The 16,169-nt window shown below is 42.7% G+C and overlaps 1 protein-coding gene across 4 annotated transcripts in view; it reads right to left on the bottom strand.

Moving 5' to 3' along the window:
• The window catches only part of KDM1B (lysine demethylase 1B), a 631,262-nt gene that overhangs the window by 430,373 nt on the left and 184,720 nt on the right, over positions 1–16,169 (bottom strand). For all 4 annotated transcript variants that reach the window (XM_078687981.1, XM_078687979.1, XM_078687980.1 and 1 more), the window contains one exon: positions 6,825–7,020. In XM_078687981.1, coding sequence (XP_078544107.1) covers positions 6,825–7,020 — 196 coding nt within the window. The remainder of the gene's footprint in view (positions 1–6,824; positions 7,021–16,169) is intronic.

The following is a 16,169-nucleotide window of genomic DNA, read 5'->3' as shown; positions in this document are numbered from 1 at the left end:
CGAGCGCTAGCTGCCTCTCGGGTAGAATTTCTACCCAAGCAGCCGGAATACCAGCACAAACTGCAGTTCACATGAACTCTGACACTCACTGAGTTTTTTTGTAACTTTGCGGAGTTCTGCATAGCAAAACTCCGCAAACTACACCCAGGTCTGGCTAGTAAGAGACCCAATGCTACGTCCAGCCTACTAGTAGCAGCAATTACGCACATTATTACCTCTGCCTGAACTAGCAGCATTGCCAGCCTCTCTGGGTAGCATACAGTGGCCCTGTTTCTTGGTCCCAACCATTCCGCTTCTCTGTCTGATGCGTTTGCACAGTTACTTTACCACTAGAAATTCAGGCAGACATCGATAATCTGGAGGAAATCTGCAGAAGCCCAAAGTTTGGGAGTAACCAAGAATTCAACATCTTTCATAGAAAAATCTTCATCCCAGGTATGGACATTGCCTACTTACAACACAGGGCGTACCAGCAGCTTTGTGTCATGAAAAAGGAGAAGCAATCATCTAAGTGCTGGTAAACCACAACTTGTGAGATAGGACAAAGAAGTCCACCAAACCCAAAAAAGAAAAGAACATCTGTATTCAAACATAACTCAATACCTGTGGTAAAATATGTGTATATGTGTACTGAACTTACAAGATTAATAAGATATTTTCTAACGTCGGTCAAAAGCATATATGAACTGTAAGTCACCGAAGGATGCTCTGTGTCTATTTGTGTAGTGACAAGCCAATTCTGAATATCATGCTTCTAAATTGTACCAAGAAAAATAAAAGCGTGCTTCACATCACTTCGAATAATACAACGCAAAAGACAAATAGATAATCGCTACTGTTCTGTCTAGGCAATACGAAATGCAATGGTAGTAGTATAGAAAGACAAGACTCAAGTTTCTATATGTTTCTTCTTAGTTTAGAGGAAACCCAAGACAAGTAAATATTATGTTACTTACCCTGTAAGCAACTATTTGGTGCATGTGGTGCTGTAGATTGATATGCCCTGTATAATCTTGCCTTCTAGTGTTGGACTTGGGTGACAACAACTTTTTTCTTCGAAAGAGACTTTCGAGTCACAAGGTCTTGGCGTCGTGGATGTGCATGGGCAACGACTCAATTTTTTAAGTATTTTTATTAAACAGACAAACCGTTTCAGTCAGATACACATCATACATTGGGTCATCATATGTTATACTTGTCACATTGTGCGGGGAGTACTGGTGTGTCCAAACAATAATGCGCATGTATCTTGAGCAGTTCAACATAGTACACATAGATTCGGTTTGTGCTCCCATGTCCACATCCCTCTGGTCCCATCCCCTTCTAAGCTCTGTATTTCTTCCAGGAGCACCATATATTTTCCCCACTTCTTAGGGCAACCTCTGCTCTCATACACCACCCTCTCTGCCAGGCGACACCAGCCCATGTCCGCTTTTCAGTCTGACAATTTAGGAGGCCCACGTGCACCCCACAGCTGTGCAATGTTATGTTTAGCGACCCAAGCAGCTAGCATTAGCTAGATTTTTGTATGTGCGGGCCATCTGTTCTCCCCAGTAATGCCCAATAGAAGCCAGCATGCCTCCGGTTGTATGTGGATCCCCAACACCCCCGACATCACTCCCGCCACCTTTGTCCAATATTTTCGTATTATTGGACATTCCCAGAGAATGTGAAAGAACGGGCCGGGTAATCCGCAACGCCTAGCACATTAATCTGAGTCTGCCCGTCCAATCTTAGCTGAAGAGTGCAGGGATAGTATGCTCTGTGTAGGATTTGTACCTAGATTAGTCGGAATCTGGCCCGTATAGCAATTTTTCTGAAGCTCTGTATCGCCTCCTGCCAGTCATCATCCTCCAACATACCTATGTCCAATGCCCAAGTCGCCCGGAGAGTCCCGAGGGGGTCAGGTAAATTATTCATTACTTTCTTGTATTGGAGGGAGATTGCTTTGTCAGCTATTTGGTCTAGTAACAGTCGATATTCTAATGGAGTGTAATCCGGTATAGATTCCCCGTCCTTAATGTGACACCCAAAGAGCATGTTTCAGTTTAATGTACCGATATTAAGCGACTACATTGTTAGATTGTTTTCGCCCAAAGGGGAGAGTAGGACTGGAGTAGTGAGCAGAAAAGAATAATGTTGATGCGGATAGAGAACAGCATTAAGTGAAAGACATCTTTAACAGTTAGACCAAATCTAGCTTTCGCCATAGAACGAATGTCCACAAAATAACGCTTTGTTAAAGTGCATGGAGTGAACTAAGTGGCAGCTTTACAAATATATGTTATGGGTATATTCCCTAGAAAGGCTGCAGTAGCCCCCTGCTTGTGGGTGGCGTGTGGCTTGACGTGGGAAGGTTGAGTTCTTTTAGCTTTTGCTTAACAGGTTTGAATGCATTTGGCAAACCACTTGGGTTTTAAGAAAAAAAAGGACCTGGTTTTACAATGAAGTATGCAAGAGGACACTTGAGAACAAGTGTGTGACATGCCCTTTCAGCTACCGATCCTTGACTTGGAAAGAAAACTGAGAGCTCGATGGTCTGGTTAAGGTGAAATGAGGAGACCACTTTGGGTAAAAACTTTGAATTAGTTCTAAGAACCACACTGTCTTGATGTACCTGAAAGGGTTCCTGCCAAGTGAGGGCCTGTAGTCAACGTATATGTCTCCATGACATTATAGCTACCAGGAAGGCAACCATTCAAGTAAGAAACTGGAAAGGGCATGAATGCAGTGGCTAAAAGCGGGCGGGCCCATAAGTCTGGTGAAAACAATACTGAGATTCCAGACTGAGGCTTGGAGTACTCTTGGTGAAATGACAAACTTAAGACCCTCCATAAAAGCTTTAACTATAGGACTTTTGAAGAGGGAAACGTGTTACCTGGTTTGCATATATGCAGCAATCATGGCAAATGTAGCTGCATTGATGTGTAAGCTAACCTTGCCTTTTTTAAGTATAGAGGTAGCAAATAATGTCTTGCACCTTAGGCGTAAGAGGGTTTATGTGCTTTGGAGTGCAGTAGTGGACAAAACCCTTTCACTTAGGAGCATAGCAGGTGCAGGTAGTGGGCCTAAGGGCCTCCCTGAGTATGTACATGCACTCTTGAGGTAGGTGAAGATAGTCAAGCTCTATGACCTCGGGGGTCAAATCGCAGGGTTGAACTGTCTGGGGTTTCGGGTGTCTGATTTTGCCGTTGTTTTGTGTGAGAAGGTCTGGCTTGTTGGGGGGCTTTTTGTGGGGGCGATGGACATCTCTAGAAAGGCAAAAAACCTTGGTTGTTGGGTCCACAATGGAGTCACCAGGAAGAGGGATGTTTGCTTTAGCTTCCACACTGGGTAACGATTTAGTGGGAGAGGAGGAAACACGTACGCAAAGATCCCTGTTCATTCCAAACACAGAGCATTGCCGATGGAATGGGGATGTGGAAATCCGCTGGCAAAGTTTGGGCATTTAGCATATTTGTGTGGAGAAAATGTCTTTGTTTTGGGTGCCCCATCTCTGGAAGTGAAGGTGTAGGCTTGGAGGGTGGAGTTACCACTCATGGACTTGTAGCTGCGTCCTGCTGAGCAGGTCAGCGAAGTTGTTGTCCACTCCTGGACGATACATTGTTAGATGAACCTGGTGGTGTATGGCCTAGTGCCAGATTCACGGTGCTATTACCAATAGTGGAGGAGTGCCTCCTTTCTTTTGTAGGTAGAACATGACTGTCATGTTGTCCGTGTGCACCAGTACTACCTTGCCTTGAATCTGCTGAAGGCTATGAGAGTAAGATGAATGGCTAACAGTTCCAAGGAGTTGATGTGGCGACCCCTTTGTTGAAATAGCCACAGACCCTGGACTGTCATGTTATTGAGGTGTGCTCCCCAGCTGACTACAGATACATCCTTGGTGATGCTCACTTGTGGAACTGCGCCTGCAAAAGGCCTGCCCTGCAATAGATTGTTACTCTTCCACCACTGCAGAGAGGAATGGGTACTGACCCTTACCAACATAAGATCTTCTAACTGACCCTCTGCTTGTGACCACTGACTTGAGGCATTCCTGAAGCAGGTGCATATGTAATCTGGCATGGGGAACTATACCAATGCATGAAGCCATAATTTCCCAGAAGGCACATTACCATGCAAATTGGAAGTGGGCTGAGTGGCTGAAAAACAGTGAGCAGCTGCTGAAATGCTTGCACCCTTTGGGAGCCGGAGGAGCCTTTGCCTACTACAGAGTTGAGTAATGACCCTAAGAATTGTTGAATTTTAAGTTCCTCCAAGTATGTTGTGTTCACTGTGAACCCTAGGCTGTGCAGCAGTGAGACTGGGGCCTGAGTGTCGGTCAGGAATTCCAGTCCGCTTGAGCTCTTGGTCAGCCAATTGTCGAGGTATGGGGAAGATGCGAGTTCCTCCCCTTCTGAGGTGAGTATCTATCACTGATAAACAATTCCATAGAGTAATACCTTGAACTGGTAGTTTTGAAGCAGAGTTCATGCCAAAGAGCTGGATGGATTGGGATGTGAAAGTAGCTATCCTTCAGGTCACACTTGGCCATGAAGTCACCTTGCTGCAGCAGGGCAATAAAGCCCTGTAAAATGACAATGCAGAAATGTTCTGACAGGATGTACCTGTTGAGAGGACGGACGTTGAGGATTGTCCCTTCATAGGAAAGAGGAAGTATATAAGGAGTAGATGCCTTTGCCCTGATGTTGATGGGGCACTGTCTCTATGGCTCCTTTGACTAGGTGTGCCTGAACCTTCCATTGTAGCAACGTGGGATGTTCCGGTCTGAGTGTGTGGGTACAAGGTGTGATCCTTGGTGGGACTGAGATGAGATTGAGGCAGTAGATGATGGCTCAGACTCATCGATCTGTGGTGATCTCATCCTAGCAGGGAAAGAATCCCTGAAGTCTCCCCCTGTCGTGTGATTGGTTGGGATGCGGGACAAGTCCATTCTTGGAGATAGAGCCTCCCTAACTAGGTGTGCCTCTGCCACGACCCTTGGAGCCATTGCCTCTATAGGAGAGCTGTGTGAAACCCCTGCCACCCTGTTGGTGATAACTCTGTTGCTGCCGATAGTAGGACTGGGTTTGGTCTGGGGAAGCAGCTAAGGAGCTGCCTCTTGATTGCTGCCTAAGAAGGAATCTCCTACCCAAAGGAACCTGAAGGGCACCAAAAGCCTTTGAGGTTTCTGTGTCATTCTTGATCTTCTCGAGCATAATGTCAATTCCCAGTCCAAACAGGTATTCCCTGTCGAAAGGCAGGTTGACGAGCTGCTGTCGCACCTCTTGCTTGAAGCCAGACACACAGAGCCAAATGGTCGGAGGTCTAGACCCCCCTGACCGCTGTATCCGCTGCATCCAATGAACACCTGAAGGGTGCATTGAAAATAGCCTAGCCTTTGCCCACTAGCTCTTCCCCTTACTTTTGATTTTGATTAGGGAGGGTTCTATCATGGTGAGAAAGTAAGCCTACAGAATTGGCAATGCTCCAGTGTGTGGGCGTGCCCACAGCCATTTTCTTCCCTGCAGCATTAATCCACTTGCTCTCCTTGTCATGAGGTTGAGCCTACCCAGTGGCCTGGGCTGCAACCCTCTACCTAGAAGTAGTAACCACTGAAGAGTCCATTAGGGCAAGACGACAGATACATAGGGGGTCAGAGGGCAACAGCTTATATTTCTTTTTCAATGCATGGTGCTACCACACAATCTTTCACCAACTCCTTGAAGATCTCAGAGACAGATTTAATCTTCCACTTCGCATCGGGAGGTACTGGACAAAGCATTCTTTCTTTCAGAGCGTTTCTTCAAGGAAGTCATCCTCTTAGGGGGTCGGAGTACATTTGTACCTTATGGTAGGGACCCGCACGCTGAATAACACTGTGATACATTGTGATGTAATCTGGTGGGGAGGCCTTGGCTGAGACATGCTCTATGTCAGGGTCTTTCTTAGGGTCTATATTGTTCTTCTACCATGAATCCACTGAGATAACTGGGTAGACTGGGGCAAAGTCCTCCGTTAGGGAATAAGGGCTAGGAGGATTGCCAGTATCGGAGGATTGCCAGAATCTGAGTATGACTCCGGGAACCTCTTTGGTGGAGGCATAGGAGGTGAGGGATGTAGAGGTGTAAGTGGAGGTGGTAGTGGAGGAGGAGAAGGCTTTGTGCGTCTTGGCAGGTTAGTCGGTCACAGGAGTGTCCGATGGCAGGGCCTTCTAGAAGTCATGCCTCTGTTTCTTTGGCAGGGTCTTCTCTGGGGCAGAGATGTTGCCTGTGTGAAGGTGCATAGTGCTCTTTCTCTGCCTCTATTGCATAACCTTGGTTGCTCATTCTCCTTAAGGTATTCCAAGGCATGCAGTGACTGAAAAGATCCCAGATGGCTGCACGACAACGATGTACTTGAGGACTGTAATAGGCACCGATGGGAAGCGACAAACTTGTCGAGCTCAGGAGCACACTGAATCCTGTCCGAACCTCATGGTGGAGAAAAATAATTTAGCAATGGAGTCTGTGCCCATCCACGAGCAGAGGAGGGGTCACCATCACCTTGCAACTCTAAAGACTTCTTTGAAGAAAAAAAAGTTGTAATCGTCTGAGACCAACAATACATGGCAAGAATATGCAGAGCATGTGTATCTACAGCCACACAGGCTATGAACATAACATTGATAGAATGTGAGATTTCTACTGCAAAAATCTTGACTGGTTTTGGGGAAATTCCAATCCTACCATCATTTTTGGGTTCACCAATGTTCAAATCTTCGCCTGTATCTAATATTGATAAGCATATGAAACACTTCTAAGGGACTGAGGCACAGCATTAGCACTGAAAGTACAACTCACCAGGTACATGTGGAGGTAAGCCTCTGGAGTGCTCGGATTTTCCACTGGGTATTCGGCGGGTACTAGTGCAGGAAGGACTCATACCGACACAATCTGGGTAGTATGCAGACAGAAAGGGAGCAGCTGGACTGTCCTTTAGTAATGGAGGTAGGATGAGCATACTGTACCAAAAACTGTTTGACACTTCTGAAACTCTCTGTTTGGAAAAGATTAGCAGGTAAAGGGGAACCATAAAAAAAGAATCAGAAATACACATGCAGCTTTCATTTTACTTATGATTTCCATATGAATTGTAATGTTAATAATTATTTGTGTTTGAAAAATTGATTCCTTGATGTGATAAGAACACAGCTTCATTATACTGCAAACCAATGTGCTCGTATCCTCGTCTATACAATATAGCTTCTCATTGTAAGTGTTATTAATGGGAACAGTAATGGGAACTTGCAATTTTGGTTCAGGAATAAAACCACAAAACAACTACACAGCCACCAACCTGTAATAACTCTTGGATTCTGTCCGCGATGAGGACTAGAAAGGTTCTCTCATTCGCTTAATTATCCTCACTCAGTTCTAAAATATTCATGAGGACAGTGCAATCAGTAGCAGAGAAACACCCGGTCAGAATGGTCAATCGTGGGAAGAAAGCAAAAAAGCGGAGATACGCATGAACGTGGGACCAATAGAAACAACGTTTATGCCTAAATGGTCCTCTAGACCAAGCAAAAATAAAAGTGAAATTCATATCTTTTTTCAGTTCGGTTCAAAGAATTATGTACAGCATTAACAGTAACATTTGTGTCAGCATCATAAGCGAAGAGGAAACCTAAAGCCATTTAGGTTTCCGAGAACAGAACAAAATTTGAGACTAATAAAATTATAATGTACATCAGTTTAGGCATGAATGCAAACTATCTAATAAGGCACGCAAGAGTAGACATAACAAAATGTCGTGGGCCTGCCTTACAAACTAAATGACCTGAAAATTCACATTTCAACACTGAATTTCAATAATATGCAACAGTGGCTACAGCTCTTTAAATGTCCAAGCTGATCTTATATCCACCTGTACAGTTCCTCGCTACCCATTTCCAACACAGCCAATGGTTTCCTGCTCAGAGCCTTACCTTCAATACCTTCAATGAGCTGTAAACTGGTTCACTTGAGCCCAATCTATTTTGAAATGACAGTGCTTATTTGGCAAACCAACAAAAAAAGGCAACCACAACAAAATGATAGATATACCTAAGGAAAGTATCCAATGATATGGAAAATCTAGCAAGTATTGTGTATTTGTTCAAAGAGGATCCAGAATATTCAATAAAGAGTTAGGTGAGCACTCACACAACAGCCTACGTGTCGTGCTTGATAATAGGGATGTCTCATTCACCAGAAAGGATTATAATGACGAAAGGACTCCCTATTTTTAGGGAGTACTTCTTGTAATGATACTGCAGGATATGCAACTGTAAACTAAAAATCTCTGGCCACTTCCAAAGGATATTACTTTAATAATGTAACGCCTTGGAGAGGATTAAAATAGAGTAAGGATGCATAGGAGAGTTACTCCTCCAGCATCACATAGGTCAGAATGTTTCAGACATTATGGGGGCCTGAAACTGGATCACTTAATTGTATGACGATTCATACATTAAGCCTACATTCATCACTCATAGAATTTGTGCTTAGTCAGTACCTCACAAACAAATAGTATACAATCAACAATTATCCTTCCCATCAACAATAATGGAAAGAATGCTGCAGAATCTGTTGAACAGTTTAAAACACTGACAAATTCAATACAATAATATCCACCATGGTGTTTTTGGTTAAAGACACGTTCAAATATCCACTAATGCATCCTAAACGTTGCTTAACGTTGCTGAGTTTATTTCTGTACAAAACCTGTGTATCCATTCATGATTGGTTGATCAGCTGCAACGAGGGCAGAAAGGAATCAGGCAAATCTTCAAGACTTGTATCAGTTACTCCACATAAAACATACAATGGTGAATTAAAAAAAGAAAAATTCCTTTCGATCCTCTTTTGATGAGCAGGTCTATGGCCAACTCATTGTGCTGTAGAGGACGGAGAGGTGGTAACAGCAGTAATCTTACACCACCTCCCTGAGATAGCCTTAGACTACTCAACTTTGCAAACCTGATGGTCAAGTGCAAATCGGCTGGACTGAGGGCTCAGTTTTGGGCTCAATGGTAAGGGTAAGTCTAAGGACACATGTCAAAAGGCTCTGATTATCGAAGGTACCAAACTGCTTTAAAAATATAATGTTGCATTCAGTGCATATCAATGCAGGGACGGTCATCTACTGTTCCTCAAAGGCCTCCAGCTCTATCCCAGCATTTGCAGCCATCTGCAAGAAGCTACTAAAGGACAGCTGTCTCAACAATAAGCAGTACAGTCTGCTTAGCAACCCCACAATAGTATCTCAAATGCGTAAACGCCAAAGCACGGACTAAAAATCTTGATTTGCATAAATACACGCTTTGGGAAATTTCCACTTATATCTTAATCCGTTATTAAGCACTTGTCCTTCAATATGACAGAACTTTAGTTAGAATACTAAATTAACCCAGTCATAAAGTATTTGGTAAAAGAGTTTGGTGGGAGTTAGGAATTAAATAATTCATTGAATCCCGTTCTATAAAACAAGTTGAGGGTCGATGTTGAGGCAAGGTGACAATGGCACCTCCCCTTCCCCTAAAGCTGTGGACAATGGCCTCAATGGAGAAGTGGGAGGCATTTGTAAGTTCTGGTTTGTGGGCCAAAACCTGTGAAACTCAATGGTAAAGGGCTGGCAACTCACTGACCCTTCTTGCAGAATTAATAGCAACCAAGAACAGTTTGGAGGGGCAACATGTGAAGAGTACAACTGTGAAGCTCTCAAATAGAGCCTCCATCAAAAAGGTAAGAACCAGGTTCAGGTCCCATCAAGGAACCTCAAAGGGAATTGGAGGGAGAAGGTTAGATAGGTACTTAAGAAAACACATGAAAAGGGGTAATTTAAACAGAGATGGCTGATCTGGCAAGCAGACAAGGCAGCTAAATAACCTTTATCAGTTCAAATGGCACTTCATCTCTAAGCAAGGGACAGCGCAAACGGAAGCACAAGAGAGCTTGGCCTGCAAAGGATCCACACCATTGTCTGCCCACCCTGCAACAAAGTTGCCCCCATCTGCTTGTATAAACAGATTAAGTAGAGGCGCGACACGCAGACAAAATAACATTGATCACCTCCAGTGCCACTGAAAGGAGCTCAGTAGTTGCCACTCCAAGCATGCAGAGGTCGCAGAGACTGGGGTGAGGAACTATTCTTTTTGACTGGGAGCGAAGGTCCAGCCTAAGTGGAAGGTGAAGAGGGGAATATGTGGAGAAGCGCAGAAGGTCCGTTCTTGATCAATCCAAGGATATGAGAATAAATTGGGCCTAGTCTTTGCAAATCTTCCAGAGTATTCAAGGAATCAAGTGTATCTGGTGAAATACGTAATGCAGCTGAAAGTTCCACCTCAACGGAAACACATCCCCCAAGGCTCCACTCAATGGATACTGGAGGGTGCATAACAGCTGGCACTGAGCATTTTCCAAGGAGGGAAATAAGTCCACCTGAGGAGTGCCCCATAGGTGAATATGTCTTGGACTACCTCCAGCAGAAGATACCACTCGTGATCTGCAAGATAACAATGGCTCAGGCTGTTGGCTCAGTCAGTCTGAGACCCTGCCAGGTTATAAATGGGGAGCGAGATCCCTTGGCAGTGTGCCTAAGACCACATTTTTAACGTTTCCAGGAAAAGGCCTGTTGATGTACTACATCACAATTGTTTTGTCCCTCAAGATGTGGACTGACTGATTTATAATGGAGGGGAGGACAGCCTTGCACGCAAGCCAGACTGCCGTCAGTTCCAGAAGGCTGATGTAAAGAATCTACTCTCTGTAGAACAGATACCTCCAAACAGGAAGCTTGAATGACAAGGATCTGCGGCAAAGGGTACGTGGAGAGGAACGCCGGATCACCAAAGCAGAGCAATAACAGCATCCCACATGCCTACTGACTGCTGGAGCAGAGGAAGGCTTCTCCCATGCCACCATGACGGGTTCACAGCCTTATTGAAAGGCAGAAGGGGCCAGAGGAGGCAGATGAAGGCAGGAGGAACTCAGTGAGGACATTAGTCTTTGTCTCAGTTCTTGGGAGCTGCAAATCTGAAACCTCCACGGCCTTTCTCATGGCTTTGTGTAGTGATACGACTAACGGCGCTGGTGGTCCAGTGGGAAGTCAATAGCAAGTTCAAGGGAGGTGTCCAAGCCCCTGGTTGAAGATAGGCACTGTTATTCTTCGAGAGGGTCCCGGTCAGAGCTAGGAACATACTCCACGGGATCAGAGTCCATCCCAAAAACATTCATGGAGGCATGTACTATAAGCCTCATCTTCTAACAGCCTCTGGGCCTCCCTGCAAGAATGGATGTGAGGTGTAAGGCTGTGGTGCTGGTAAAGTTGTATCTGGAGGCGGTGCTGGTGATGGAGGCAGTAACAGTGCCATCCATGGAATTGGTTGCGGGATGGATAAAGGGAGCACCGGATTGAATCAATGTTGTAAAGGCGCTGGTTCCAATGGTGTGGTGTCAAATGATGTCAGTTGGAAAGGCAGGAACAGTGTCGTGCACAACAGGGATGCTGAGCATGAAGGTGCACCGGATGGCACCGAGGCCTTCATGTAAGTGAAATACATTGTGCTAAGTAACAGTGCTGGATTCGATCCAACTTGGGGAAAGCAGGCTCCAGCACCCATTTCGACCTGAGGAGTTGATGGCGCCAAGCCTTCAGCAATTGGAGGAGATATGTCCAGAGCCGGGTCAGTAGGAGGAGCAGTACTGCACAGAGTATCCACTAGTGTCAGGTCGACAAGCTCTGGTTCCGAGGATGAAGGTCCTGTGGGAGACAGAGAGAGACAAGGAGACTTACCTCGGGAAAATTTCTTCTTCTTCTTCCTATGTTTACTCTTCTTCTTGGCTGAAGAGGAAGATCAACAGCAGGAAAGGTCCCAGAAGCACTTCCAGAGCCGATGTTCGTTCTTTGACCTAGCTATGAAGAGCTTGGCCTCCTGCTCCTTGATGGCCATGGGATGCATGCTGAGGCACGAGGAGCAAGTATTCAACTCATGGTTGGACCCTAAGCGCCATAAACCCACTGTGTGGGTATGAAATGAACATCTGTCCCTTACACTCACTACAGGGTTTGAACTCAGAAGGCTTGGTGACATTGGGACTGCAAAAATAATTTTGTGAGGACAATTACTCAGACAGTGAACTTCTAGATTTGCATCAAAGGCGTGGAAAAAAGTGAACTGATGTCAATACGCCAAGGTGGGTGCTTTATTGCCTCAGTGACGTCACCTGACATCACTCCCGACACCGATCAAGTCTGGTGTCCTCTATTGGCGACATTGTTGCTTTGAAGTTTTACGGATCCAGTTCCTGGGGTTTGTTCTACAGGTGAGAAATCTGCAGGTAGGAGTATCCTTCAGAATAATTTTACTCAAATATGTCCCTGGACCAATGCTAGTTCTTGGAACAAAAATTATGATTCCAGAATTTAAAAAATAAATACATATATGGAGTTATAAAAAGGAATACGAAACAACAAACTAAACAGAGCTATAAAACAATACCATAAAAAAACTCCCAAAAACGTACTGAAAAACGTACTTTAATTAACATTATGATTAAGTAACATTGTAACCAATAAAAACCATAGAAACTAGCCAGAGACAGTATTGGTCACCAGTGGACCCATTACATAATGCAATACTCTGTACATTATTCAACTCTAACAAAGACATGCATAGCATGTGGGTTACCATACACCCAATAAAGATGACATCATTACAGATTGCATTCAGAAGTGTCATATGACATTAAGACATATAAAGTTGTACATCACAATTAAGACCATGACTGTCCAAACAGAATTACAAAAAGCAGGACATTTATAGCCCATCATTAACACCTTTGGAATGTAAACTGGTTTATTTTTGCATCTAAAATATTTTCCTTATTTTTATTCGTGCTAACTGGCTTCTTCAGCAAGTTGTTTTAGAGAGGAATGGGATAAAATCTTGTACAGTACAATAAGTGGATACGATAAGTGGCTCTGTGAAGAGTTTTTTAACTGAACTGTATTTATGAATTTATAGGTGTAATACTTTAAAGAAAGCCACACGTTCTTGTCTACTAGCCAACAAATGAAAATGTCCTCACTTAACCTTTTATAAAGCAGTTCATTTTTCTGTCATATGGAACTGTGCAAAATGTTATGATGCTCAAATTTAGCCATGAAGATATTTGTGTAACAAGGTCTCGCTAGAGAACCCATGGTTGTACTGTTAATAAAATACTGTTGTCATAGTCAAAGTTACTGTAGTATAATCACAAATGAAGAACTTCCATCACGACCATTGAGCTGGTCTCAAATTCCCAATCCTTGATTGTGTGAGACAGATGCATTGAATGAATCTTTTATCTAGAGTGCATACCATGGTGGTTGGTCATTCAGGTACTGTGGTGTTCATCAGGGTAGTTAAAATGAGTGTGGCATCTTTCAAATGTGAATACTGTTTTTGGACAATTTCTTGTAAAAGGTTATCTATGTATTTGGCAATGGTTGATAAAATTGAGCTCCTAACTATTGATCTGAAAGGTGAATCAACAGAATATTTGTACACTTCAGATAAGAAGTCAGTATATAGACTAATGGGTTATTCTGGTAGCAGGAGTCTCTTGGTATTTTCCTCAATCCATTTCATGCTACAGACCTGGTTCAAAATCTTATAGCGGATGCAACATAACTTATTAGTAGTAGCCATGTCCCATGGAGAGTATCTATTGGTATAGGGAACATGTTGTAAATCCTTGAGATGATACAAAATGGTGCTCACTGCCACAACTGCTCCACCCTTGTATACCACCCAGCAAGTGACATACTTATTAGTCATTAGGTTGTTTAAAATCATCCTTTCTTTCATGTTCATGTTGCCTCTAGACTGAAATTTACAGCGTAAATACCCCTAATATTTATTGACCATACTTTCAAAGGAGTCAATAATATTATGAATAACTGATGGCACATGCGTAAATTTAGGATTACATTTCCTTTGTACCCCTGTTTGAGTCATAGTAGGAGTCGTCACATTTTCATACGTGCCCTAGACTGATGCTTCTCATCAAACAAAAGACTGATATCTGTGATTCCAATTGATTTGAGTTCCAACATAAGAGCTCCCCTTTAAATACTTGGTTTTGATGTTTATTACATTTCTTTTTGTAAAGATTAATTATTAGTGTTTTGTTTGATTCCTCACTTGTCTTTTCCTGCTCACTTGGTCTAGTTTTCATTTTCAACTAGACTTGCTGGTAAAAAGAAGACTCGTTGGCAGCAAATGTGGAAGCTGATAGTGTGTGCTATTGGCTCAATTAAATTTCTACTATTTCCAAGTGATTTGCTCATGATCACTGTCTGTTAAGCTTGAATCTTCAGATGAAGCAGTATTTTTGTAATAGTTCCTAATTTCCATGCATAAGCCTTGACCAAGTGATTCCATTTGCAATTTATTGCATCTCTTTTAAACGTCTTTAATTTACTTCCTTTAACTTCCTTATAGAAGTTTTCAATATTTGAATTGAAATCTTTTAAAACATCTTCCCATTTGCCATACTTCAATTGCCTTGATAATTCGGATTTCTTGGCGTTAATTTAATCTCCAAAAGATTTAATTGATTTAGTTATTTATTTAACAATAAGAATCATATCCAAGGGCTATTTACTCAAAATGGCATTTCATTTGATAACTAACTGCTTTTTAATCTTTGCAGTGTCGGTTTCAGTCAATGTTGTACTTTATGATAATGGATGAGCGTGATAGGATGTAAATATTGATGTATTTCATGTCTCAGTAAATACTCCAGATGCTTGAGATTTTTTCTCTACAGAATTAGATGAGATAGCTGAGAGTCTGACCTCTTCAGTGACGGCATATATCTGTTGAGCTTGGTTGCTGAAGTATGCTAATTGTTTTAGCCTTATTCTCTGCAGTTTGTTCAATCACCTCAAAATACATTACTACAGACTTATATCCAAGAGGAGTACAGAGTAATTGACTGGAGGAATAAGTAGACTCAAGAGTAACAGAAAACACTGTAAATGTCTCTCTCTCTCTCTCTCTCTCTCTCTCTCTCTCTCTCTTTTGGTATTTTCAATCTCATAGGGTATTCTAACCCTCCAACTTCTTCCAGTCTAAAAGTTTCCTGAATCCAATGATAGCATGCATCCAAACTAATGTGTGCCACAGGGTTCAGTCCTGATAGTGTGGGCCTCCTGAGAGGCTACTTTATATAGTCCTTGTAAATCAATCTTTAATCCACATCTAATATGAAACGTACACTTTGTAGAACTCATAAAATGAAATCAGTTAATTCATAGTCAAATTACCCCATATCCAGTTTTCACCATACTCTTAACATGCCAATATTCATGGGGCCCACAGTATCAGTCAGTGCACCCTGTGACATACACCAAGTTGGGTGTATTCTATCACTGGATCTAGAAAGGGTACACAACTATGAGTGGCAACTACAGAATAGTAATAATATACACTAAACAGCTGCTGAAGCGAAAATAGCTGTTGCGTCAATTAGGCAAACATGGTGTTGCCTCTGAATGTGTAGAGATAATTGAATGCAAACTTTAAAAATATCTACTTTCAGAGGCATGCTAAAAAGAAATGTTAGCAAAGAAGCATGACCCAAAAGCCAGAGAAACAAACCAAAGAAAGAGATATCTCTAGGCCCCACTTGAACTTAGAGAAAAATAAAAACGGAGTTTGTTGTACATGTGAAATAATCACAGCGGTTACATTATCATGAATTGTAATCCACCTTCGACTTTAAGACTTTTTTTTTAGGTTTTGAATCTTTTTTAGGAACTATTTCCCAGACAGGTTCCTCGCTGACAAAAAAAGGCATAAACTGTTTCGAGTCAGCAAACTAGCAACTCCAAGAAAAACATTCTCAAGTTAGAGTAAGCAGATTCTAAACTCCAAAGTACAATGGTGCACCAATTATAGTCTCTGGAGCTTCATAAGAATCCTAAGGGAAATAGTAAGAGCAGAGATAAACAAGAGATTAACACCCCTTTACGATATAGTGAATGAGAACTAATCTCTTATTTTCTACAAAGGCCCACCCAATTTGCACTCACAATAAAAAGTATCTATATCCCTAAAAGGAATCATTCAAATGCAAGAATTAACACTTTTATTCAAACCAGCTCCAAGTACA

Source organism: Lissotriton helveticus, chromosome 4_1 (assembly GCF_964261635.1).
Source record: "Lissotriton helveticus chromosome 4_1, aLisHel1.1, whole genome shotgun sequence".
Lineage (NCBI taxonomy): Eukaryota > Metazoa > Chordata > Amphibia > Caudata > Salamandridae > Lissotriton > Lissotriton helveticus.
Note: the sequence above shows the minus strand (reverse complement) of the source record. Positions and strands in the feature narration are given on the sequence as shown.